Source organism: Eleginops maclovinus, chromosome 11 (assembly GCF_036324505.1).
Source record: "Eleginops maclovinus isolate JMC-PN-2008 ecotype Puerto Natales chromosome 11, JC_Emac_rtc_rv5, whole genome shotgun sequence".
In the NCBI taxonomy this organism is placed as follows: Eukaryota; Metazoa; Chordata; class Actinopteri; order Perciformes; family Eleginopidae; genus Eleginops; species Eleginops maclovinus.
The window spans coordinates 17,636,189-17,661,242 of record NC_086359.1 but is presented as its reverse complement, the minus strand read 5'-3'; the positions used below and the strand labels follow the sequence as shown (position 1 = coordinate 17,661,242).

General features: G+C 37.2%; 1 protein-coding gene across 3 annotated transcripts; it reads left to right on the top strand.

Moving 5' to 3' along the window:
- Positions 1-2,310: 2,310 nt before the first annotated feature.
- LOC134872700 (protein phosphatase 1D-like) lies at positions 2,311-12,437 on the top strand. 3 transcript variants are annotated; one of them, XM_063896106.1, is made up of 7 exons: positions 2,311-2,974; positions 4,192-4,420; positions 5,132-5,256; positions 5,941-6,122; positions 7,819-8,046; positions 8,528-8,618; positions 10,002-10,233. In XM_063896106.1, exons 1-6 carry the CDS (start codon positions 2,464-2,466, stop codon positions 8,612-8,614), a joined length of 1,362 nt encoding a protein of 453 aa, XP_063752176.1. In that variant the 5' UTR covers positions 2,311-2,463; the 3' UTR covers positions 8,615-8,618; positions 10,002-10,233. The 3 variants fall into 3 exon arrangements, with proteins under 3 accessions (XP_063752176.1, XP_063752177.1, XP_063752175.1); XM_063896107.1 differs by having other exon boundaries at positions 10,005-10,225; XM_063896105.1 differs by lacking the exon at positions 8,528-8,618 and having other exon boundaries at positions 10,005-12,437.
- Positions 12,438-25,054: the final 12,617 nt, after the last annotated feature.

Genomic DNA, 25,054 nt, shown 5'->3' with positions numbered 1-25,054 from the left:
CATTTTCTCAGCGGCTTCTCTTGAAAATGACATTCTGACACCATTTACATGGAAATCACTTTGCCTCTTCATTTGTAATAGTGGCCTGTGTGCAGACAGGTTCCTCTCAGAGGGCTAGACTATTAATGGATATAAACAGTAAAGAGAACGAAGGGTGAGAGAAAGAAAGAGGTGTGAAAGAAGAAGGGGAGAAGGAAAGAAAAAAGGCATTAAAAGGGTGGATGCTAAAACATGGAGTTTTGAAGGTTAAAGATAAGGTCAGAGATTTTGGTATTCAGGGAGGAAAAAGAGATGAAGACACTGTTAGAAAGCATAATGTGGGAAACTCCTGTCTCCTCTAAAACGTATCTAGTCTCCCTCTCTCTTATTCCCTACCTTTATCCTACACAAGAGAGTGATGTAAAGATTTTCCATGGAAGAAGAAAAGAAATCCACCATCAAAGCTGAGTAGGTCTTCAGAGCAATGCATATAAATAGGTTTCGTGATTTCCTTTGGTTGCTGTGAGAAGTAGTTTAACACAATGTGTCCTTTTTGGAAAAGAGAACTGATTGCCATACATGATGTTATTGTATAATATACAGGCATTACCTTGATAGCCACAAAGGAACACTTTGAAATCGAGATGGTAGATCTAAAACCTAACCCTAACCCAAAAAAAAAACTAATATTGATGGCTTTGTTCTATTACGGTGCCAATGAGAATGTGAGCCAGCATGCACAAGGATCCTGAAAAAGCAGCTGAACGATTTTCATTATCATTATTGAATCATTTACACCTGTGCTTTTCCTGCTGTGACATGTCAAAAAGTCCTTCCTGAAAAAGGCCGACTCACCGTTTCAACAGACATGTATTGCTAGGCTTCAGTCCATGACTACTTCCTGATTCCATTCACATACATTGCAACCGTACTCAGAGGTGGGAAGTAACTTTGTACTTCTACTCCACTACATTTAAAGGGAAATAAATTATGTAATTTTACTCCACTACATTTATCAAAGGGATTAAGCTGCTTTTAACAAAATGCATCTCTAAAAATTAAACTAGTGGACTAACACTTTAAGTCACAAAAGAGTGAAATCATCTGAATATACACAAAGTAAATCAGACTTTGTTTGTTTAAAGCAGTAAAATGCTACTTGATGCAACAATATTATCTAGAAATGTCACATATTTAAATATGATTATATACACACATAAAGGCAATTTGTACACAAAGATGACTTTTGCTTTTTATACTTTATATACATTTTTGTTCTGATTCTGACTTTTACTAAGAAATACTTTGAATTAAGGACTTTTACTTTTAATTAAGTAACTTCACAATAATGTATTGATACTTTTACTGAGGTAAAGCACCTGAATACTTCTTCTACCACTGACCATACTGTAAGAATGTTCTAAAGGGCTGCAATATGAAATAAGCTTAGACAAATTTAGTATGTTTATTCTGGGTCTGTATAGCCTCAATTTCACCCAGTCTTGAACAAGGTTTTAAAACTAAACATTGGGGTAAAAAGTGAAATACCAATACGTGTTTAAGCAGGTCAGAGCACGTCTGAGGTGCATTGGGAAAGGTTTAATCAAACTGAAAAAGAAAAGTCTTCGATTCAAGTCTTTCAAGTATGTTAACATTAACATTACCCAGATTTCAATATATTCATGCCAACGCTGTGCTCACATAACTTTGCGACCTTGCAATTCATTGTAAGTAACAAGTTGTTACTCATTCGTTACAACGCGTTTAATCTCTATCAAGCATTAGCATTAACGTTGTAGTGGGAGTAAATTAGTTTGAACTAGCTTAATTTACCGTTACGTTTAGGTTAATTTAACGGCCATTTACAAATATTTAAAGATGCATAAAAGCTGTTTTATTGCTTCTAAAAAAGTACCAATAAATTGCTAGACATAGCTGTCAAGACCATTTAATAGAATGTGGTCACAACATGAACATATACATAGGCAATTGTTTGCTTACTTTGTAGTTGTGCAATTCTGCTGGGGTGAGTTGTGTGCACAACTTGCGTCTTTAAGGTCTCCTCATTTGTTTGAGCGTTTATCTTAAAGTTATCTTGAGATAACTGCCCATGCTAATGCGAACTTAAAGCAGCTGATTAATGTATGACACATGGAGGATCATCAAGCGTGTGACTGAAAGGTTAAAGGGGCCACACTTTTTTTTGTGGTCTGTATTGTGATGAAAGTACAATTTCCAATTTCTTCGAGTGCCCGCGAATGCAGCAAAATAGCCGGCGTGCCATACGTACTTACAAAGTTGATAGGTGGGAAACCAGGACGTCATCGCGTACAGCGGGACGTTTCGGAGAAGATAAACAAAAAGGAAGGAAGCCTTCGGCTATACAATCGCGGCAAACTCGGTTTTAAAAGATTGAGCTTGCAGGCTACAATTAGCAACTACATGTGCCCTCGCTTAGATAAATACCAATAGACGTTTACAATCATGGAAGAGGGAATAATATTTCGTATGAGTGCATTCTCGGAGCAAGGGGGGAGGAAATACATGGAGGATGTTGTCGATATTAGAATCGAGTACGAGCCGACTCAGTCGCCGACGCCAGGCGAAGATTACCCTAAATTGCAGGGACAAGGAGGACAGGGAAAGGCAGAGAGTGGAGCTACAAAACAGACTGAAATTGAGACACACGACCAGGACGTTGCTGCGGAGTCCGGCCCGGCTTCTGCAATGTGGGTAGAGAGCGTACCAAATGAGGACAGTGCACCGGTATCAGAGGGAAAAACCTCGGAGCATACTGTCGACACTCGAAAGTCTGTGGCTTTTTTCGCTGTCTTTGATGGCCACGGGGGTCGAGAAGCGGCACATTTCGCCAGAGAAAATCTGTGGGGGATATTGAAAAGGCAGCGAGGCTTTTGGTCGAAGGATCACAGTGAAGTGTGTGCTGCCCTGAAGAAAGGCTTCATCGCCTGTCACCATGCAATGTGGAAAGAGCTACGTAAGCTAACGTTTATTATTTACTCCATATTTACTGCTGCAAATTGCTTATAATTGTTACTGTCATTGTCTCAGCATTACCTAACTGTGTCACAGGGGGCTGCCACCTACTTAGATTATTTTTTCGATGGCCAATTTTGGAGTCTGATCTGCCACTTACAATGTTATCAATAATCTGACCACAACACAGATGTAGAGTTGGCATAGCAACACGTTCTGGTCTACAAAAGAGTCTACACAAAAGCAGGAATTGTATTGTTAAAAATATTCTTGATTGACAACGATAAAAACACAAACATCACAAATGAAGGTCAGATCACACTATGAAGTCAAAAGAAAATGACATTGTGTAGATGACAAATGAATACTGACTGTCAGAGTTAGTTGGAACACTGTACAGTAGTTAAGTACTTCACTCGTTCCGTCTGTTTACTACAATGTAATACTGGTTGAACCTGAATTAAAATATGACTTGCAGCACCAGACAACTCTAGCAGGAATGCTTTTATTTAGTGACATGGGTCAAATGTATTTAATCCTTCGTTATGAAACAGAATTTTTCCCAAAATACGGCAGATTTACTCAAGTAAGCCTGGCTTATGTTGTCATTTATGACTTATTGAACAGCTCTGATCTGTGACTGGCCAAACTACTTTCATCATAGTATTATATGTTATAGTAATGGAACAAAATAAGATGTTATTACGATAGAAATCACCCACCATAAGTTGATACGGTGAATTAAAATTACTGGCATTGTTGTCAATCTCACAAGAGACTTGAAAAAGCTGTGTAACTCACAGTCATACTAAAGGTCTAAAAAATGAGGGTCATTTAGATTTATGGTAATTATTGTGTTTCACTACAACGATGTAAGAAACATGAAGAACAAATGTGTGTGTCCTATCTGTGAAGCAATAATAATGATTGGCCTTTGAACAAAATGTATTGTTAAGTAATTCCAGTTAGTTTAGTGCCATGTATAGCACATTTTGATAAATACAGGAAAAAACTGTGAATGATAATTTGGTAAAATGGATATTTGGCAATGGTAATTGTGATGTTTTATATTGCCCCATGCCTAAGTAAACTTTATTTTGCAGTTCCAGCAATATAAATCGACTAATCTTAACTTGTTTTTCATAATTGACATGGTTTCCCTGTACAGACTTTCACCAAATTTAATCAGGGCGTTTATATTTCCATGTCCCCTTACAGCGGAGTGGCCAAAGACTATTACCGGCCTTCCCAGCACATCAGGCACCACAGCCAGCGTGATTGTGATCCGCGGGGTTCACATGTATGTTGCCCATGTGGGGGATTCGGCAGTGGTGGTTGGGGTGAGAGAAAACGACTCTGATATAACCCTCCAGGCGCTTGAAATAACACAAGACCATAAACCTGAGCTTCCTAAGGAAAAAGAAAGGATTGAGCGGCTGGGTGGCAGGTGAGTTACGTGACCAGACCTTATTAAACGCTTCTTCATAAGGAGGAGTTGTCATATAAGGTCAGACGTAGAGATGCACTGATGTCAAATTTCTCTGCTGATGTTCAGAGTTACAATGTTGACGATTTGTACATTGTAAATGCACATATTTAAATTTAATTTTAACAGGTATATCTATATTTCTACCCTATCCAATGTAAATGTTGCTATATTTTTAATGTTATTATAGTTATCTTAAAATAGTTTTTTATTACGGCTCCAATTCTATTTTATTTTTTTATCTTTACAGCTCCGGAAAAACTGAAGAGACCACTCACATTTTTCTTAAATCTCAGTCTCTACATGAATGGCAGCCATTGCAATGTCTGTTGAATTCCTACACAGAGTAATGTTGTCAGTAGTTTATAGAATACAATAAAAAATATATATATACTTAATTCAAAGACATACCTATAAATGGTAAAACCGGAGAAACTGATAATGCTTGAAGTGGTCTCTTAATTATTTCCGGGGCTGTAGCTATGTATGCACCATAACACCAACACAAATCCTCGTATGTGTTAACCTAATTATGCAATAAACCTGTTTCTAATTTACTGATCCTGAAACCATTGCTACACAGCGCAGATGTTTTTGTGCTCTTGTTCCTTTCATCGTAGCAGTATTTCAAGTCAAACTTGCCTTATATTGAATTGTGATGTTTTTCTGTAGCGTTATGAAGAAATCTGGCGTGAACCGTGTAGTCTGGAAGAGGCCAAGGCTGACCCATAACGGCCCCGTGAGGAGGAGTACAGTCATTGACCAGATCCCCTTCCTGGCTGTGGCCCGATCCCTCGGTAAACATCACACCCTTTGTCTAGATTGTCCGCACTGTTAGTCTGATAATATGAGTATTTTTGTTGAAGAGAGTGGTTCAGGGATGAGTTATTTTTGTCAGCACATCCAGAAGTTAGCATAGCAAGGGCTCCCTCGACAAAATGTATAGGATATTTTCATTGGATTTGGGGATATTGCAAGAAATATGCTCGGCGGCAAACACACATTTAAGATATTTACACGTTTTGTTTAGCAGTATAATCTCCACATATCAACAACACTTTCACAAATATATGAAGTTGAAGTGTTAATGCAATTGCCAGAATTAAATCGCAAACGTTAATCAATAAAGGAACTACAGCACGGGCATGTCTTCATGTCAACATCACTAAGCTAAAGGCGGCTAATGGTTGCATGATGACATTTAGCAGTCTCATTTAAACACTTTTTATGAAATACTTCAGAGTTTCACAAGTGAGGTATTTACTGATGTACTTTATGTTGTAATGTATAACAATTTGTGAAAATCTCCCAAGCTTGTGTTAACCAGTTACCTCATTTCAGGCATTTAACCAATAACCCTTTAAAGAAAACAAGCGAATCGGAGATGCTACAATGCTAACTCATTCCCATCTTTTAAGACTCATTCCGGCAGCGCTGTTTTTTTCCACCAGTGGTGATAATATTTAGTTTTCTGTTGAAAGGTGATCTGTGGAGCTACGATTTCTACAGCGGGGAGTTTGTGGTTTCTCCAGAGCCCGATACAACCATGATGACCCTTGACCCCAGTCGGCATCACTTCATCATACTCGGCAGTGACGGACTGTGGAACATGATGCCGCCCAAGAATGCTGTCAATATGTGTTATAGCCACGACAAAATGGTGGTAAGTAACAGTGGAAGTTGCATTATACGTTTGTGTTTATTTGACTACACTTTGTCTATTTGCATCCGTAAATATCTTATAGGTTCACAAAAAAAAAAACATTACATAATAAAATTGGTCTTTACTGTAAGTATTAAACAGGTTAGTTTCATGGTCATATGTATAAGATTACTTTTTAACCCCCAATCGTTTATTGTGTCTTTCAAAATGGACTAGCTTTTACGAATATCTTTTAAAGGCCTTTTTTTTAAAATATACTTTTCTCATATTAACTTCTTTCTTTATGCTGAAGGTTGAAAAATAAGTGTATTCATTGATATATGTATGTGTGTGTGTGTGTATATATATACAGTATATACATACAGTGGAGGAAATAAGTATTTTATCCCCTGCCAATTTAGTTAGTTTAACCACTTACAAAGAACTGAACAGTCTGTAATTGTTATGGTAGGTTTATTTTCACAGTGAAAGACAGAATCTCAAAAAAATCCAGAAATGTAGATTAAAAAAAAGACGTAAATTAATATGTATTTAATTGGAGAAATAAGTATTTGCAAAACATGCCTTAGGGGAAGGAGGTTATCAACCACTATTCTACGATGCATGGCCCCCTTCATCCTCCCCTCGATGCTGTGAACCGCCCTGTCCCCTTAGCAGAGAAACCCCCGCCAAAGCATAATGTTTCCACCTCGATCCTGGGGATGGTGATCTTGGGGTCATAGGCAGCATTTCTCTTCCTCCAAACATGACATTTCGAGTTGATGCCAAAGATCTTGATGTTGGTCTCATCTGACCACATCACCTTCTCAAAAGCCTTTCTGAATCCTTCAGAGGATCACTGGCAGACTTCAGACGGCCTGTACATGTGCCTTCTTGAGCAGGGATATTGCGGGCGCTGCAGGATTTTAATCCATTACTGCATAGTGTGTTACCAATAGTTTTCTTGGTGACTGTGGTCCCAGCTGCCTTGAAATCATTAACAAGTCCCTCCTGTGTAGTTCTTGGCTGACCCCTCACCTTTCTCATGATCATTGATGCTCCAAGAGACGAGATCTTAGATGGTGGAGCACCAGGCCGAGGGAGATTGGTGGTCATTTTGTGCCTCTTCCTTTTTCTAATAATCAAACCAGTTGTCTCTTTCTCACCAAGCTGCTTGTGGATGGTCTTGTAGCCTATTCCAGCCTTGTGCTGGTCTGCAATCTTGTCCCTGATATCCTTAGACATTAATTCCACCACGATCACAAGATGTCTTTGGTCTTGCCCTCGGTGGAGAGGTTGTAATCTGATTCATTGACTGTGGACAGGTGTCTTTTATCTTATTTAAGCAGTCCTTGGGAGCCAGAATTTGTGTTGGTTGCAAGGGGATCAAATAGTTTTTTCCCCCAATTAAATTTTTTTAATGTACATTTCCGGATTTTCTTTTTGATATTCTGTCTCTCACTGTTAAAATAAACCTACCATAAAAATATACAGACCGTTCATTTCTTTGTAAGTGGTTAAACTAACTAAATTGGCAGGAGATTAAATACTTATTTCCTCCACTGTAAATTGATTCTGCAAGATTTGTGGAATGGGATAATTACATATTTTAAAGTAGTTAAGACGTTTGACAGTACAAAAATGGCTGTATGAACATCTTCAAACTTTTCGTTGCCTGGACTTAATAATTAGGAGGATTTTTGTTTTTGCTTTTCAGGGACCAAAGGGAATGTCCTGCGCCCGCCGGCTGGGCTGCACCGCTCTACTTTTTTGGAAAGAGCGAATGCTGCGTGCAGACAACACCACAGTTATCGTCCTGGCCCTACAGGAGCGTGGGGGCCCGCCCATCCCCATGCATCGAGACGAGATCGTCGTCGACATGTCTACAGGAATGGACCACGTTCCGTTCCCAGGAACTACTTACAACACATGTGTGGTCCCACAGGTCAGTGCCATGGCTCTGTTGCATCCGCCCCTGACCACAGAAAAAATTAACGGCAGTATTGTGTTTACGGGCTGCACCATTTTATTAAAAAAATAACTAATTACAACTATTTTTACCAATATTGCAATTTGTGAGCCTGTACTTCTCTGCAGTTCCAGAATACTGCAGATATTTGTTAACATATTTAGCTTTTACCAACTATTGTAGTGCTTACTGCAATTCTGATATCGCACTTGTCCACATTGCGATTTTGATACCGTTATAATTAATTGTGCAGCCCTTGTGTGTTTGTATGTTGTTTGCTGTCCACCATATTGTCATTTTTATATATATTCCAGTCCATTTTTTTATTGTCATTTTGTTTAATACTTTCACCGGTAAAACATTAAAGACTGTAGTCACCTCTTGAGGTCACAGCAGCCCTTTTTAACAGTGGATCAGCGGTTTTCAACACGTCACTCTTTGTTTCCGGGGCCAACAGGAGGAGAATGATGAGGATGACATGTTTTTTGGAGAAGATGAGATATATGGAGAAGATCATGAGGGATGGCCATGCCTGGAGTGGTAGTGAGGTGACTGCTGCTAAAAGAAATGTGTAAAAATGTCAGAAATATGACTAAACAATGAACTATCATTACAGCGATATTCAGCTTACAGCCAGCAAAAGGGAGCTGGGTGGCCCACGGACAATTTGCTCATTCATAATGACAAAACATTTATGGGGACTGTTTTTGTGCGTACAAATATAAATAAGGTACCACAGAAAAGCTTCTTTTGATTATTATATGATTTTTGTATTTATTTATTCCAACATTTTAGTTACTATACTAAACTATTTCAAAGTATCAAAAGCAACTATTAATACTGTAGTAAAATATCTCATTTTTACAATACTAGCATTGAGATAGCATTAATACATGTGGGATTGATACTGGACTGCTATAAGGAAACTTTAAATGGCTTATTATTTCTTTAAATCTGTTGCCAAATATTTTGAAATGGAAGTGATAAAGCGAATTCCAGACTTGTTCGTTCAAGATTGTGACAATCCCAAGTGCCATCTTGAACAATATTCCCCCTTTTAGCCAGTAGAGGGAGGCAGTGATATTAACACGTTATAGTGCAACCCTAGCAATAATATGATTGTCACCCCCTTTTTATGTATTATTGTATTCTTTCTATATATGTATCACGAATAGGACAATAATGTAGTTGATATCTTTCTTGAATTGTAATTGAATGAACAAATGGCATAAAGAATACCTCTTTCTATTTAAAATCTGTCCCCTCATCCAATGTATGATTACAGACAGCATCTGAAGACTAAATCTGTACTTTCGTTACTCTTTAAAGTGGACAGGGAATTTATTTGAAAAGCTTGCCTTAATAATGCATAATAACAGACTGTAATTATACTTTAAAGCCCTGAGAACGCCTTTACCTCCCAAATAATCCAGCTTTAGCGTTCTTTTGTAAGAGCAATTGTATTTCTTTTAATTTGGTACACGGGGGCAATGAAGTGGGCTTTTCATTGAAAAAAGAGGAAGCTTATAAAATATCTTTAAAAGACGTGACAAAGCACATATATTACTAACTAAACAGAAGTTTATGTAATCAAAAGACACGTTTTATAAAAAAGGAAATACTAAAAAAGGCAGGTGAAAAGAGAACTCATAGAACTCATATTTTTTATGTCTACTGCCTTCTTTTTCTACAGTTACCTGATTATTTGAATACATTTAAACCCTTTATTGTTTATGAACTGTTGTTCATTTCCATTGCTTTAGTCTTCGTCCCTTTGTCACAGCTTTGTTTGTCTCATTAATTCATCTGACGAAAAGCTGCTTTTCCTGACAAAAAAAGACACTTTGAATGAATTGAAATGTGTAAAAACAAGTGTTTATTATGATAAGTAATAAGGACATTTGAATAATATTTCTTTGGCTTTTTTCCAGCAGAGTGGAGCAGCTTCCTCCCCTTTTAAAGGAAGTTCCGCAGCTCTGGAGAAGGCGTTCGGGCTGTACGAAGCTGCTTTCTGTGACTCTGCAAGGGCTGCACCGCACCCCTCGGACTGTTCACTGAATGTCTTCGAAAAGCAAGACTCCAAAGTGGACTGTGCTACTCCTCCGTTTAAAAGGTCTCGACGTTCCCACAATTCCCCTGAACTTATAGGTCCTCCGTCCTCTGGCAACAGTTTCCCGGAGACGAAGAGCAATGTACAAAGTGAACAATCCCGTCAAAAGAGGAGCTCCTCCGAGGAAAGCAGTCACCTGTCACAGCAACACAATGCTGCCTTGTGCGTGTGCTGAATCTTGTCTGATAGAAACAGTGTTTTTACCCCGAGGCAGAAAGGATCATCATGTCAACTGCCAGAGGAATAAACCTAGATGTATACTTTTTTATTCAAAATCTTTTTGTTTTTGTAAATATATGAGAAATCTGAGCTTGTAAATGTGCTGCTGTTCTCTTCCTGACCCCTCCTTTTAAATGTGACTATTTTCATACTCATGAGTATGTATAGTATATCCAAAAGATGTATTTTACAAACACAATCTGACATAACATCAGTGTAACAGCATTGTGCCACATGAAATCTTCCAGTAAATGTAATTATTCAGTTTTTTTATTTTACTTGTTGTATAAAATGCCTTTTCTTTATATGGGTACCTCAGACCAGTTGTTTGGAAACTGTTAGGGGTTTATTTTTATTGTTAAATTGTGTGCAATAGAAACCCCTGGCAGTGGTTAATTAATGATCTGGGCTTTGGATTTTTAAGTGTTTCATATTTGTTTTATGTCCTTAAACGTGGCTTCTTTTGATGCATAGCTTGTGATGACATGTTAAAGGGTAATTTCACCCAAATCAGAGGGAGAAATACAACATAAAATATTTTCTTTCACTTTCCCCAATCGTATTTATTCAGTGCATGTGTGATTTTCAATGACCATATCATGGTACTTTGCTAGACTTCTTTTTGTTTTGCTGGAGATGTTTTAATCTATTCCAAGCATGATTTTGGCCAATCGGTGTTGGTAATGTAGCGTGTGCTGCTGAAGCAAAGATCTATACCTGTGCCTCACTGGAAGGTGCACTAGAGTCTGCTCATCTCTTGACTTTAGTTTGTATATCATCTTATCATTAAAGGCATATTTCACCTACAGATTGATCAATAGTATACCAAGTACTCACCCTGTGTAAATTCTGAAGGCTAAGTCTTTTTTTTGCATGCCAGCTGGGCAAAAAGAATGAAAAAAGCAGGGAAAGGTCTTGATGAATTGAAGTAGACGGGGCTGCATTTAACAGCATCAAAATGACGTCTTAGTATCCTTTTGCAAACTCTTACGCACCATGTGTAGTAAATCCAATTCTTATTTATCAAGTCGTATGCTCCTTACTTCACAAAAAATATGCAATTTAAGTACAACCATACAATTTAATACACTTCTACAAAAATGAGCTATTCCAAAGTGTATTAAATGGTAAAGATTAGTGTAAAATGTGTAGTGAGTCAGTTCGTAAATATATATTTTGGTATTGTTTTGATGTTGTTTAAAGTGGCTCCTATTTACATTATTTCATCGACTTTTGTACATTTTTTGATTACTAGTTTTTTCAAGAATAATACAGGGTGAGTCCCTGGGAACATTTATGTTGTGGGTGAAGTTTTCTTTAATGGACCTTCCTTTTTGTTGACATATGTTGTATCCATTTGTGTCATTTGCCTCCATAACGTGTTATAAATCTTCACATAACACACCTTATTGTACAAATGCAGGAAAGGCCTGTTTCATCATGTGTGTACATAGAAAATGTGTTAACATGGCAGCTCAGTTACTGTTTAAGCTGATTTGTTTGCCTTCCTTTTACATACAATTGTCATGGTTGCCTTAGCAAAAAAAATGCATCAAGAGGTAATTTTTACTTTTTTTTAATATATATATATATTTGGGACTCAAACGGGTGTGATCCTCTTAGATATTTTACTATAAGTACATCAAACACTTATCATGCACCTTCAGTATTACACCAATCTTATTTCTCCATCCACTACAGAATACTAAACCTGGTTTTTCATGCAAGAGCAGTTTGTTGGTTGTGTGCAGTATATGCAATATAAGTTTGTACAGTACATTATTATGCAAAGTTACTGGAGATTTTTTAGGAGTCTGGCATGCTCCCATCTACTCTGTATGTTTTGAAATGTCCAGAGCTAATAGGTGTTAATGGGCATGAATTTTGTTTTTGACAATGACAATACTTTTGGGTTTGGTTTCATATCCACTGCAACCCAGTTTTCAGGACTATCTGTATAAGCTAATGTGTTGAAAGTGACTGGATATACCGCGTCTGTGTGTTGTAATAAAGTTCTCTTTTCCATTTGGTGCTGTTATATCTGTAGCAGTGTCTGTGTTGGTCAAACTAAATCTAGCTCATGACTATTGTTAATGAATTAAGCATGTTTCTGATTTGTAAATTCCTTAACTTTTTTTAAATGTAAACCGTGTTTATATTGCCTTTTAGTTACTGTGTAGCTTCACTACAGAGGTTATATATATATATTTTTTTTTTGCACGGGGTGTTCCAGTAGATGGCGGTAATGTAAAAGGATTAAACAGTTGTGTTCTACAGTTACTAGTCTCTTCCATATCATGCTACACACTCACAGTTTTTTTGTTTATTGTTTTTATGACAACATCTTAGGTCTACAATTTAAATTAAAGTAACATATACAGCACATAACATGTTTGTTTTTTTTTGTTGTAAAAACTGGTTTAAAATTACAATATTTAGGGGTTATGCTGTTTTGAGTTTTACCTTTCCGAGGTGTGTTATATAGGTTTTTGTGCATGTAAATCATGTGAAAAGGCGAAAAGTAGAGTTTCTCACTCACCACACTCCTTCCTGAAACGCCTCGATTTGACTCCTTTGTTCACTTCAATGACATAATGACATCACGTTGTAACACTTGCACTTCTAATGACTAGCACTCCAACACATTGTACATGAAAGGCTAAGGGGCGGGACAGCTCTAAGCGGTGGACCAATCACAACAGAGCCGGCCAGCTAACCAATCAGAGCACACTGGGCTCTGGTTTCAGACGGAGGGGGAAAAGAGTTTCTGCAGCACAGGCAGTATGAGAAAAATAAAGAGCTTTTTGAACATTAAAGCATGGAGACATTAGAGTAGAGACACTAAATGCGATTACTAAACCTGAAAATGAGCATTAAAGGGCCCCTTTAAGTTCTTGCAGGAAACAGGCAAACTTAATATCAGTCATAAATCCTTGTCTTGCTTCTGTCAACAATCATGTTATAGTCCATGAATTAATATTAATCTGTCAACTGTTAAGCTCCACTTTGAAGCCGACTGAAATACAATCCCTAGAAACAAATACTTTAACCAAACACAGACAGCTGAGTGTCCCCATATCCATCTGCTGATATGATAAAGTAAAAATCTCAAAAACAAGAGAATTCAAGTTTCCAAATGTTTTTTACTTCCTGTACTCCATTACCATTTCGTAGAAGACGCACAGCCAAAAAATATGAATTTCCAGGCAATGGAAATCCTTAACAAATACTATCCCTGGAACAAACTAGACTATTTGAATACTTGAATCAGAAGAAAAATATATGACATATAAATGTACATACATTTGTGCTAAATATAACCCAGTTTGTGGACGGCACTTATCGATTTTTTTATTTCTAAAAGTGAAATCTCAAATTAGATTGGGATGGGTGGGCTTCAAAGACACATTCACATGAGGGTAGATTAAAAAAAAACCATCCTTGGTCATGTTTCGGTTGATGTGATGTCCCTGTGACATCCTGCACTTCAGGAACACATTTCTTGTTCTTACCCTGGGTCTGTTTCTGAGACATTACATACATCAGATCCATGATAACAGTGTCTCGAATTGAATATTTCATTGACTGTCAGCCAAGCATCTGCTGACCTGCCTAACGTGCAACATTCCCCTCTTACTGCCGACAGTCTGTCATTGTACATTAGCCAGTGGAGCGTACCATTGTCCAACACCTCCCCCTCCTTGTACTCCTACCAATAACCGTCATCACAGAAAACTAGGCGACACAGTGAGCAAATACACACAAGTCTTATGCCTTACATTGTCAACTGTAGAATAACTTTAATCTACTTTTTTTATATTCATGACATTATAGTCTATTCACTGGGGAGGTTGAACTTCACAGACCACTAATCAGAATTCAGGTTAGTGGGTCCAGGCTTTTCTTTTCCAAACTCTAAATACCATTTTAGCTTTAGTAAAATGGTGGACTTTATACACTTCTATTCTATCCGATATGGCTCAAAAGGTTGTTCTGTAGCTTGGTTGGTATTCACATCCTTTTCTGTGTTGGTTTGATCCCTGCATGAGCCTCATTTATCAGGGTGACAGGGTTGGAGATTGGATATTATCCAAATCAGTTTCTCTTCATTTATGTTCTAACATGTTGATGTGTAACACGTGTAGAGTTTTTCATGTTCAGATTTTTTATTTAATATGTTAGCATGCTAATGTGCACTATTAGCATGACGATTTAGCCTCTGGATGAAAAGATAATATTGTGGTGATCCAGGTCAAGAGTAGACAGCCTCTTTTGCAACTTGTCATGTTTTAAAGTTAAATTAACCTTTTTGTTTGTAGTTTAGATGACTACAATTTCAAACAAAAACATTACAAAGACAATCACAAGGAAAAGGGGAGAAACAACCACTAAGAGACTTGACAAAAAGATACAAAACACCCAAAAAACACACTGGAAAACAACCCCAAGAAGACTAAAAATGACCCCAAATCAGACAGATAACAAAAGAGATGCAAAACAATAACTTATGGAATAATAATTACAAAAGACAAACACAATTACAAACTAATAAGAGACACAAAATGACCGAACTGAGACACACAAATACAATGCAAAGGCCAAAAATAACCATATGACCCCAAATAAATGTACAGCGACTATGAAAATGGGATTAACAACCCCAAAGAGACTCAAAATGACAACAAAAAAGCACAAATTACGGACCAAGAGGCCTGAAGCAACTCCTAATAGACTCAAAATGACCGCAAAGAGTTACAGTACACCACCAAGAGATGCAAAACGACTGCAAAGGTAGTCAAACAACTATTAAAAGTGTCCTTTGGTAAGTGCTTTTTGATTGAATTCCCAGGGATCCAGTGTCTCATAATCCACCCATGGTCTCTGTTACCTGTACAACTGACATATATACATATCTTTTACCTTGCATCAGCATCCCATTAAAGTTTCATTATTAAAATAGACTGGAGTTCATATCGCTCCTTAACACTCTAAGTCTGGGCAGTGATAGTGTCGTAGCCTTTGGTGGAGTTTCCTGACATGTTCCTTTATCGTGTCTCCTGTCTCCTTCTGACAGTATCAGTAGTGTTTCAGCAAACCTTTAATGGCTTGCCCTCTGCCACTCTTGGGAGGCTCTAGAGTAAGTGCTATGAGCAGAAAGTCTTCTCCGGATGATGGGAGGTGACGTGTCCTCCTTTTTTTCCCCCTCGCTCTGACTCAAAGGGAAGCAGACAGGACCGTGAGCATACTGTTTTCATTATAAAAACATGGGTATTTTTTATTTTTACAGGCGTCTTGTGATGGACTGGAATGTTTTTAGCTATGCTCCTTAGCTGATGTTGTAAATTGGTGCTGAATAAGGGGACTTGTTGCAATACAATGGCTTCCCTTTATGTTAGGTCATGAGGTCTGGTTCCACACTAACGCTTTCCGAACTGGATCGTTTCTGTTGTGGACCGGGATCACATGGACCTTCCCCGATAGCGCTTTAGACAAGAGTCACTCATTTAGACGGATGGCACCTTATACAGTCATCAGCCTCCCTTTCCGCTTCATGGCTCGTTCATGGTCCAGCGCCTCCCTCCACCACCTCTTTCTCTCGGTCCACTCACTTATTCACTCTCTTGCTCACAGACAAAAACTCACAGGGACACTCAACCCTACTGCCTGCAGCTCAAAGTCACTCTTTCCGGCCCATTCTAGCACATGTGTGCACAGAGTGAACTTAATCTGAGAACGTGTCATGGAGTGAACTTAATGTGTGCCTTATGTCCTACAAAAAGGACCATTATTATTTTTCTATTTTATATATTATTTGTTTTATTAGTCCAACTTCACTGAAAAAAATGAATTTGTTGAATTCAATTAAAATATTATATCAACAGATTTCCTATAACTGCATTAGGTACATTGAAAGCAATAATTTTAAGTTAAATAGAACTTATTAGGTTCAACTTAATATTATTGCTTTCAACTAACCTAACACAGTAACTGACACTCTGTTGATATAATACATTTAATTAAAGTCAATGTTTACATGTTTTCAGTGTAGAAAGCCCTCCGGTTCATATCCAATATCTCTTCTCGATTATGTGACCTGGAAATCCATCCAGACCTCAAAAGAGGATCCACTTAAACCTTTAGGGGATCGGATGGATGTAATAAGTTAAAAGTACTCTTGCACAAGAGATGATTATTCCCAAGCCACAACACTAGTACTGAATCAATCTTGTTAAAAATGCCAATAAGCCTTGTTGTACACTACAGTATGTGTAAGAAAACTAAACTAAAAAGAAAAACTAGGAACCTTGTATTTCATCACTTTATGCACAAGCTTTTCAAACTATGAAAAGCTTGTGCATAAACTATATAAATGATAAAATATGTGAAATAATTCCATTTTACTGAAGGTATTATACGGAATATGAACTGTTCGAAAGCTGAAACCTGACTGAATGCATTTAAGAAGTTCAGTTTTTCAGAATGTTAAATAATCATTTGATTCTGTAATGTGATTAAGTTAAATATATGACGTTTCATTCGGTAAGTGCACAATGATGATCAGTGCAACATTTACATTATTAAAAACGTCCCGCATGTTAATCTGGGAAAAATTGATCTCTCCCTGGGTGCCGATTCCAACAGCTTCCGTCTGCTGTTCTTAAATGAGATACACTACACGCATTATACAGATGACTTCAATGGGCTTATTCCGTAGGCTTAGAGACAATCCCTTTTCCTGGAAAGAAGTACACTTCATCCACTTAATTTTCAGCCAATAGTCAACCAGTTTTGGTGCCACAATGCAACAACTGATGATACCTTCATATTATGGACAGGTGGACTTTGGCTAAGCTAGTGGGTCCCAATCCCGCATTTACTGCAGGGCTCCACTTCATATCAAACTTTTTTTGGTGCCACCTCAGTCAAGCTTCCAAGCAACCTAAGCTGGATGGGGAAAGTAAAGTAAAAACACCACGGATCATTAATAAGTCAGAAAGAAACAATGCATGACACGATATTCCCAACAAACCCACCATTTATTTATTTATCTAAAAAAAAAAACTGGTAATATTCATTTGAATCCTGATTCTTTAAATACACAATCCTATTGATATACATGCATGTGTAGCATTATTTTAATTTAATTTCTGTTCTGTTATTGCACAATTTTGTGTTGTTTATGTCTTATATATATTTATTTTGCATTGTATTAGGATTTTCATTGCCATATAGTAACTACACTGTCGCTTTTGTCTACAACAATGCATTTAAAATGCTTGCTCTGCCCTTCAAAAATTGCAACTGCATATCCAATCAAGCACCACATAAACTACCATGACGACACCATACACAAAAAAAAACTGAAAAATTGACTTTAATTAAATGTATTATGTCAACACATTTCACAGAAGTGTAGGCTATTTGTTTGTTGGAAGAATTTGTATTTATTTTTTCTCTAAACTTAGTATTATTGCTTCAACTAAACTAATGCAGTTCTGTAAAATGTGTTGATTTAATACGTTTAATTGAAATCAACTTTGCAGTTTTTCAGTATACAGACATCAGCTGTTGGTCGGCTTGGTGAGGGTGTCCTTATTTGACTCCCCTTTAACCCTAACCCTGAATCCCCCACCCCTCCTTGCAGCCTCTTATACTTGGCTATGCATCGGATGTGTTTAGGTTTAAATGGTGTGCAGGAGCACAAGATTATTAATCTAGTCTAAAATGCAACAAATTAATGCATGTTAATGCTTGTGCAGAAGAAGGATTGCAACTCATTATGAAAACAAAAGCAATTCTCTGTTCTTCTAAATGTCAATCAACAATAAAAAGAATCATGCTAGATAATGTGTGTTCAGCAGTGCTGGAAGAACAACTCAGATCTTATAGTAAAAAAAAGTAAACGTTGTGCATTCGAAATGTTACTTACGTAAAAGTGCAAATGTATTAGCAACACAATCTAAAACTACTCATTATCTAAAGTGGTAGTTTTTGGAAAATAAATATTATATCAATAGTTTATAATAAGTGATGCATTAATGTGAACATCATCTGGTAAAGGATGAGATAACATCCTGAATATCTTTTTTAAGGATAATGTACGTATCTCCATGCATATTAGGAAAAACATGATGTATTATTGATTTCATTTTTGTAGTAACTTAAGTACTAATTACGCATTAAGCAGAATAGCCATCTTCAGAATATTTGTACATTGCTGGATTAGGATTTATGATCTATTAATGTGAAAATCATTTTAATTTTGCAGCTGTAAAGGTGCTGATAACCTGAATGACAAAGTAACTAGTATTAATCTTGTCAAATACATTTATTTAAAGTAAAATATTCAAAGAGAAAAGTAAAAAGCACAATATTTTCTTACCAAATGGATTAGAAGTATAAAGTACCATGAAATGGAAATACTAAAGTAAAGTGTAAATACGAAAAAAAATGTTCTTACTACTTAATAATTAACACCTCTATATGTGTAAATGTGTGTGTGTGTGTGTGTGTGTGTGTGTGTGTGTGTGTGTGTGTGTGTGTGTGTGTGTGTGTGTGTGTGTGTGTGTGTGTGTGTGTGTGTGTGTGTGTATGTATGTATGTGTGTGTGTGTGTGTGTGTGTGTGTGTGTGTGTGTGTGTGTGTGTGTGTGTGTGTGTGTGTGTGTGTGTATGTGTGTGTGAGATTTCTTTGTGAATTTGATTTAGAAAATACTGTTGCTGACTCATTCGATTAACACTGAGATGCGATTCTAACAAGCATGGCAGAAGGAGAGATGTGACCTCTGATTCTGTGTTCTCGTTTGGGAACTGGATTTGTAGGTATGTTGAGGTTAAGATTATTAGCTGTCTCTAAATCCTGTCGCTGTTACCCTGAAAAATCTGCTTCACCTCACACACATTAGGGGTCAGAATTAAAACAGATTGTCTTGTCAAGGTGTAAGGAGGGTGTAAGTAATCTATCAGTGTTTCAGGGAACATGCGATCACGCAAGTGTTACGTGTATATTGTTATTGTTGATCATCATTTTAGAACATGTGTGAATACTGTAACATTATACATTCTATTTAACAAAGATTAGCGCAACATCATTCAATTTGAGCTTTTTTAACTATGAAATTTAAGAAGATTTTGTGTTGACTGCTATTACACAATGATAAGCTACCTCAGACGACATGTTAAGACGTTTATGTTATGTGAGGGAGGAGCACTGCTCTTTTGGTAAAGTCCAGGCTAATGTGTCCTTGGGGGCCATCAATCAAGACATCCGTCTGACCTGCCATAGCTTATAATGCTCTTACTCTAATCAAACCTCAGAAGCCTGGATTATAACGCCATAGAGGGTCAACAGTGGGGAAAAGTGTTATCCTGCCTGACACCCAGTGCAGTGGTCACAGCCTGTAGTGAGAAGGTCTATTATTAATCCTACTGACCTGATTAAAGAGTGTGCGGAACAGTGTATGGATCCTTAATCTCATAAATCAGTGTCCCTAATAGGTTTGTCAATGACAAATAGTCAGATAGAAGAAATTAGCAATCAATTTTAGTGTGACCCTAAGGCTGAACTGATTTAATCTCCCTTGCCCTGCATGCAGTGTTCCTACAGTAATGACACACTCTGTCGATCAGTCTTGATACCTTATAAGAAAGCATTAATATTGCCACGTATAAAGTCAACTTGGCACACAAATTAAATGTTTGAGTTAAGGAATTTAGAAAGCTCTGGCTCATGTTAGCTTCTCAATGTCAGCATACTCCCATATTGAGAAAATGTAGGTAGAAGTATACAAACTAAGAAAGGGAAAACATTTAACCGTGTACAACTAAATTACAAAATGAAAACAAACCTTTAGTCAATAAGGAAATATTTATTTTAGTTTTGCATGGAAAAAATACCATTCGTTTTGCTGACAAAATAAATAGTAAAGATTATCTTGTGATTGGATCATCCAAGCCGCAGGGGCAAATCAGGACAGGGGCAAAGGTGGGTGGGGCAATGGCACCTTCCCCCACCTCCAGCCCCCATGCTTCAGGCACCCATGCTTCAAGCCCCCTTGCTTAGACCACACCCATCCTCAACCATTTATTTTGATCTCAACTACAGACTTTTCAAGTTTGCATCATGGTACTGACGCTATTATAACTTATGTTTAAATAACCACTGCTTTACTTAAATGTACGTGAAATCTGTTTAAATAATATATTTAAATAAAGTAAACGTTTCAGTGTGTTCAGTGTGGCAAAGGCATGAAAACAAAAACAAAAATAGGATGGTCAATATACATCAATATATTTGATTTCTTTCAAGAGCACGAAAATACATTTGTAACTCTCCGAGCCCGCAGCGCTCTGACCTTCCAGTGATTTCCTGGACAGAAAATTAGCTATTTCCTGTGTGTGTGGTATTTGGTGCACAGGAAGGGTCACACGCTCTACAGGTTGGAGGACGAGGTCAGTGTTGAGTAACAGGTAAGAGGTTCCTTCAAAGCAAGTTTTTAGCATTCTGCTGGATGGTTGGGTTTTAAACTGAAAATAGATGTTTCAGAACCATGTGTTTTTTTATGGTGCATTGTCAATCTTTGTTTAACAACAGCAAACACAATACAGAAGAAAACATGCAGCAATAACACAAAATGTCATGATCCTTGTTTCGTATCTGTCATGTCCTTGTGTTGTGTGTTTTATTTTGAAATGTTTTCCCCACTTCTGTCATGTTAAGCTTCACTTCCTGTCTGCGTTTCCCTCCTGTGCCTGATTGCTATTGTGTTCACCTGTTGCCCCTGTGTTTCTCCTCCCCCTCCCAGCTGTCTCTTGTCTTGTGATTACCCTTGTGTATTTAGTCCCTGTTTCCCTTTTGTCTGTTGTTCGGTCGTTGTCATTTCTTCCCTGATCTTGTCCAAGATACCTGCCTGTTCCTGTCGCCGTTCATGTCTGAAGCTAAGTGTTTTTCATGTCCTGTGTTCCCCTTGCTTCGTACGGTGGTGTATTGCTATCAACCGTAGCTTCGTGCTTTCGTCAACAGCTTTTGAATAAAGCTCGCTTTTTGTTTTTGACCCTTACCTGATTCCCCTTGATTTACTGCACTTGGGTCCTGTTTCCCCAACCCTGACACAAAAAACTTTAAATGTATTGTTATAAACAATAAAAGGGTTGTTTCCATCATGGATTTACCAAAAGTGTGATATTAATATTCAGTTTTATCATCATTGTAGCCTACAAAAGCAATACGATTTCCTCGAGAATATGACTTCCATTTGTCGAGCTGCTGTCATCATGCCTCACTGTGATCGGCACAGAGACCAGTGTTGTGATTGGCTGAGAGCATATTTATTTATTACCCCGCTAGCCACCGTGAGTATCATACCACTGCACTACTATACCTACATGCATCAAAATAACATGTTGTCTTGGAGCGGCCCTATGGCTTTGCATGTGTTGAGTCATAATTTGAAGGCCCTTAGTTTTAAGGAAAGTAGCATGAACACAACATCTGAGTAAAATAAATCCCACGTATGTAAATGGTGAATTATATGTAAATGAAAAGTTGAACATTGAGGGTTTTTTTTTTGTATCTGGCAAGAAAGACACAACATGTATTTCTTCATAAAACAGTGTCAATTGATTTTCCTTATTAATATTTAATTGAATTAGTAGAATTAAAAAAAAACAATATTTCATGAGCTTTGACTTTTACAGTTTTTGTCAGAATATGACATAAATCACACATATCTAAATGAAGAATTAAAACTTAATTAAAATGTGAGCAAAAACTAAATGTATTTATAAATCTGAAAACAAAGGGGCACATTTACATTGTATATTTCGTATAAGCCATTGTTTATTAAATGCTTGTCCAAAGGAAGTCAGTTGATAAGCTTTGTCCTTTACTGTTTTTGTCATCGTGTTCAAGCCAAATCTGGACATGTACAAAAACACACAAGTAGATACACACAGATGCAAAAAACACAGAGGGGAGAAGTGAAAAAAGAAATAGTTGACTCATCTCATTCCTAATTCCCTTCTGGCAATTGAGGCAGCTCTCACGTTGCTGAATTCGTATCGCTGGAATGTGTTGTCTTTTCAGTTTGGATTAAGGTGAGAGTGATGGCAGGGGGACGTGCCGGAGAACAGGAGCTGTCCAACACCTCCTCTGTCACTGCCACTGCGTCTTCTGCTTTTAACTGCAACACTTTCACATACTCACCACACTCCAGCAAAGGCTATTAAGCGATTGACGTTGGCACAGTCTTTTGCAGAGTAGCCCATGAGTCGGTGACAGGCTGAGACTCAATTGGAACTGCAGTCCGGTGTCACCACGCCTTCACACGCAATCTTGTCACATTGGTAGGTAATACCACACTGAAAGAAATGAAACGTTGGCTTGAATTAAGTGTATTATGTCAAAAGATATCACATACATGTATTAGGTTAGTTGTAAGCAATAATATTAAGGTTTAATAAAAAATATTAGGTTCAACTTAATGTTATTGCTTTCAACTAACCTAATAAAGTTATTTGAAATCTGTTGAAACAAAACACTTCATTTAAGTCAAATGAATATGTTACTGTTTGCATATTATGACCTGGGTTTTAAAACTCAATAAATATATCTGATAGAAACATATACAGTAAAGGGAAAAACAATAAACCTTCTACAGGTTTTGGGTGTAACAGATTACATGTAACGGGATTACGTGATCAGGATACATAAAAAGTATTCCCTTATACAGTAACATAAACAAACGACCTAATAACATTACTGTTACATTTAGAAAATTGGCAATAACTAGCAGGATAGCATTGTTACTAAAAAGAGCATCCTGTATAGTGTTTGTGGTAAAAGGAGCAGACTTTGTAAACTGTACTGTTCTATAGAATAATCATTTAATTGTGAATCTAAACAAACCTATATTTTCCAAAATATTGTGTATGCACTTCACTGTATGTATTTAACTGAAACTTTTTCAAACTGTAGTATGTGTTTTATTTTTGGTGTATGGGCTACAGCCTGAATATGTTTAATGAAAGGCAGGTTTTCCTATAAATAAAATCCCTGAGTTTTTCGATACTAAATACATATCTTTTTTCCTTCTAAGGTGACATTGTTTTGTTGTCTTACATAATACACATAACTTCTTATTTTTATTTATTTTCTCTTAACATTGCATTTAATATTGAAGGGTTGCAAAAAGAACGGAAAGTAATCAGGTCGCATTACTTTCTAAATGTGATACTCAGATTAAGTTACCGATTACTTTATTGTACCGGTTAATATAGTTATTGTAACAAACTGCATCTTTAAAGTGACCCTTCTATATGTTATTGATGTGTTCCACTCCTTGAAACCGTCATGAAATCATCTTTACCACATCAAACAGATTGAGTCTTAAAAGACAGACTTAGGCCCAATTCTGTTATGAAACATGCTGTGTACAGACAGTTCCTGCAAACATTTAGCGCTAGTGGTAAACTGTGTAAAACAATATACACACTAAATATCGTCATACATTGGTTACCTCCTTTTATTATAAAGTTGTGTATATATGCAGGGACTGTTGCACAAATCAAGCAGTTTATGAACATTCTTTTTTTAAACCTAAAGAGTTTTGCAAATAAAGAAACACAATTAAAGATGTTTTGAGTTTTATTTGAGTTATTATGTTAGGTTTAGCCCAAGAGATGCTGATTTGAAACCATTGTTACGAAAAGTTACAGCATTTTCTGCCAGAGAGAGGGGTGTTTGTTCCAAAGCTTGCCGCTGTATCTACAACCTCCAGCTGAAAGAAGGGAGCCTCATTCAGCTGGGAGGGAGTCTACAGACAGAGTTCACTGAGTGGGCAGGCTGTGTTTGGAATTGGGCCATATATTCTGACTATACACTGGGATTTAGCTAGTAGCATACCTGTGGCTGTGTCAGCCCTGCAGCATTAATCTCTGGACAACAATGTGATGATCTTCAATACCTCTGATGGGACATAGCAAAGCTACTTGGCACCGCCTCTATAACTTTGGGCAGGATAGTAATAATCTCACCACAATGGTGTGAGTTGTTCCCCTCTAGTTTACGCAAACAAAAGCAATTGACTGAGTTTATCGGGTGAAATATTAATTTAAAACATGCTTTGTTATTCTCACACTGCCTGTGCTGCAGCATCTATTTTCACTCTTAACAGTTTAGAGGTGTTAGCCTTAGCCTATCACGCACAATATGTCAGAGCGCTAGCCTATAAAGCGTAAGTGTTACAGAGTGATGTCATCTTGTTACAAAAGTAAACATATAGGAGTCCATTTGAGGCGTTTCAGTGTGTGGAAGACGAACTCCCTCTGGAGCGAACTCTGTGATTTTAGACTTTGCCGTCCTTTAACATCCACACAAAAATATATAACACAACAGGAAAGGGGAAAGCATAAACAGCATGATAGGGCCACTTCAAACAGCTAAGCAGTAAAACTAATTATTTGCTGGGGGTGTATCATTTATTTATTTGTTTAACCTTTTTCCTTGGAAATAAATACTTGAAAGTGCCAGATCGATACATATACAATTTAAGGTTATTCAAAAAAGGATGTATATTTATTTGTATGAAGGAGGAAGATGATTTGAGTTTGCTATGAATCCTTGAATAATTCTATTTGTTGTGCATAGGTGAGTTGG

Bases quoted from the DNA above. Each gene is read 5' to 3' on its own strand.
- LOC134872700 (XM_063896105.1), top strand. From the start codon at position 2,464: ATGGAAGAGGGAATAATATTTCGTATGAGTGCATTCTCGGAGCAAGGG. The intron at 5,257-5,940 runs GTAAACATCACA...TTCTGTTGAAAG, and splicing joins GGCTGTGGCCCGATCCCTCG to GTGATCTGTGGAGCTACGAT. The intron at 6,123-7,818 runs GTAAGTAACAGT...TTTGCTTTTCAG, and splicing joins ATAGCCACGACAAAATGGTG to GGACCAAAGGGAATGTCCTG.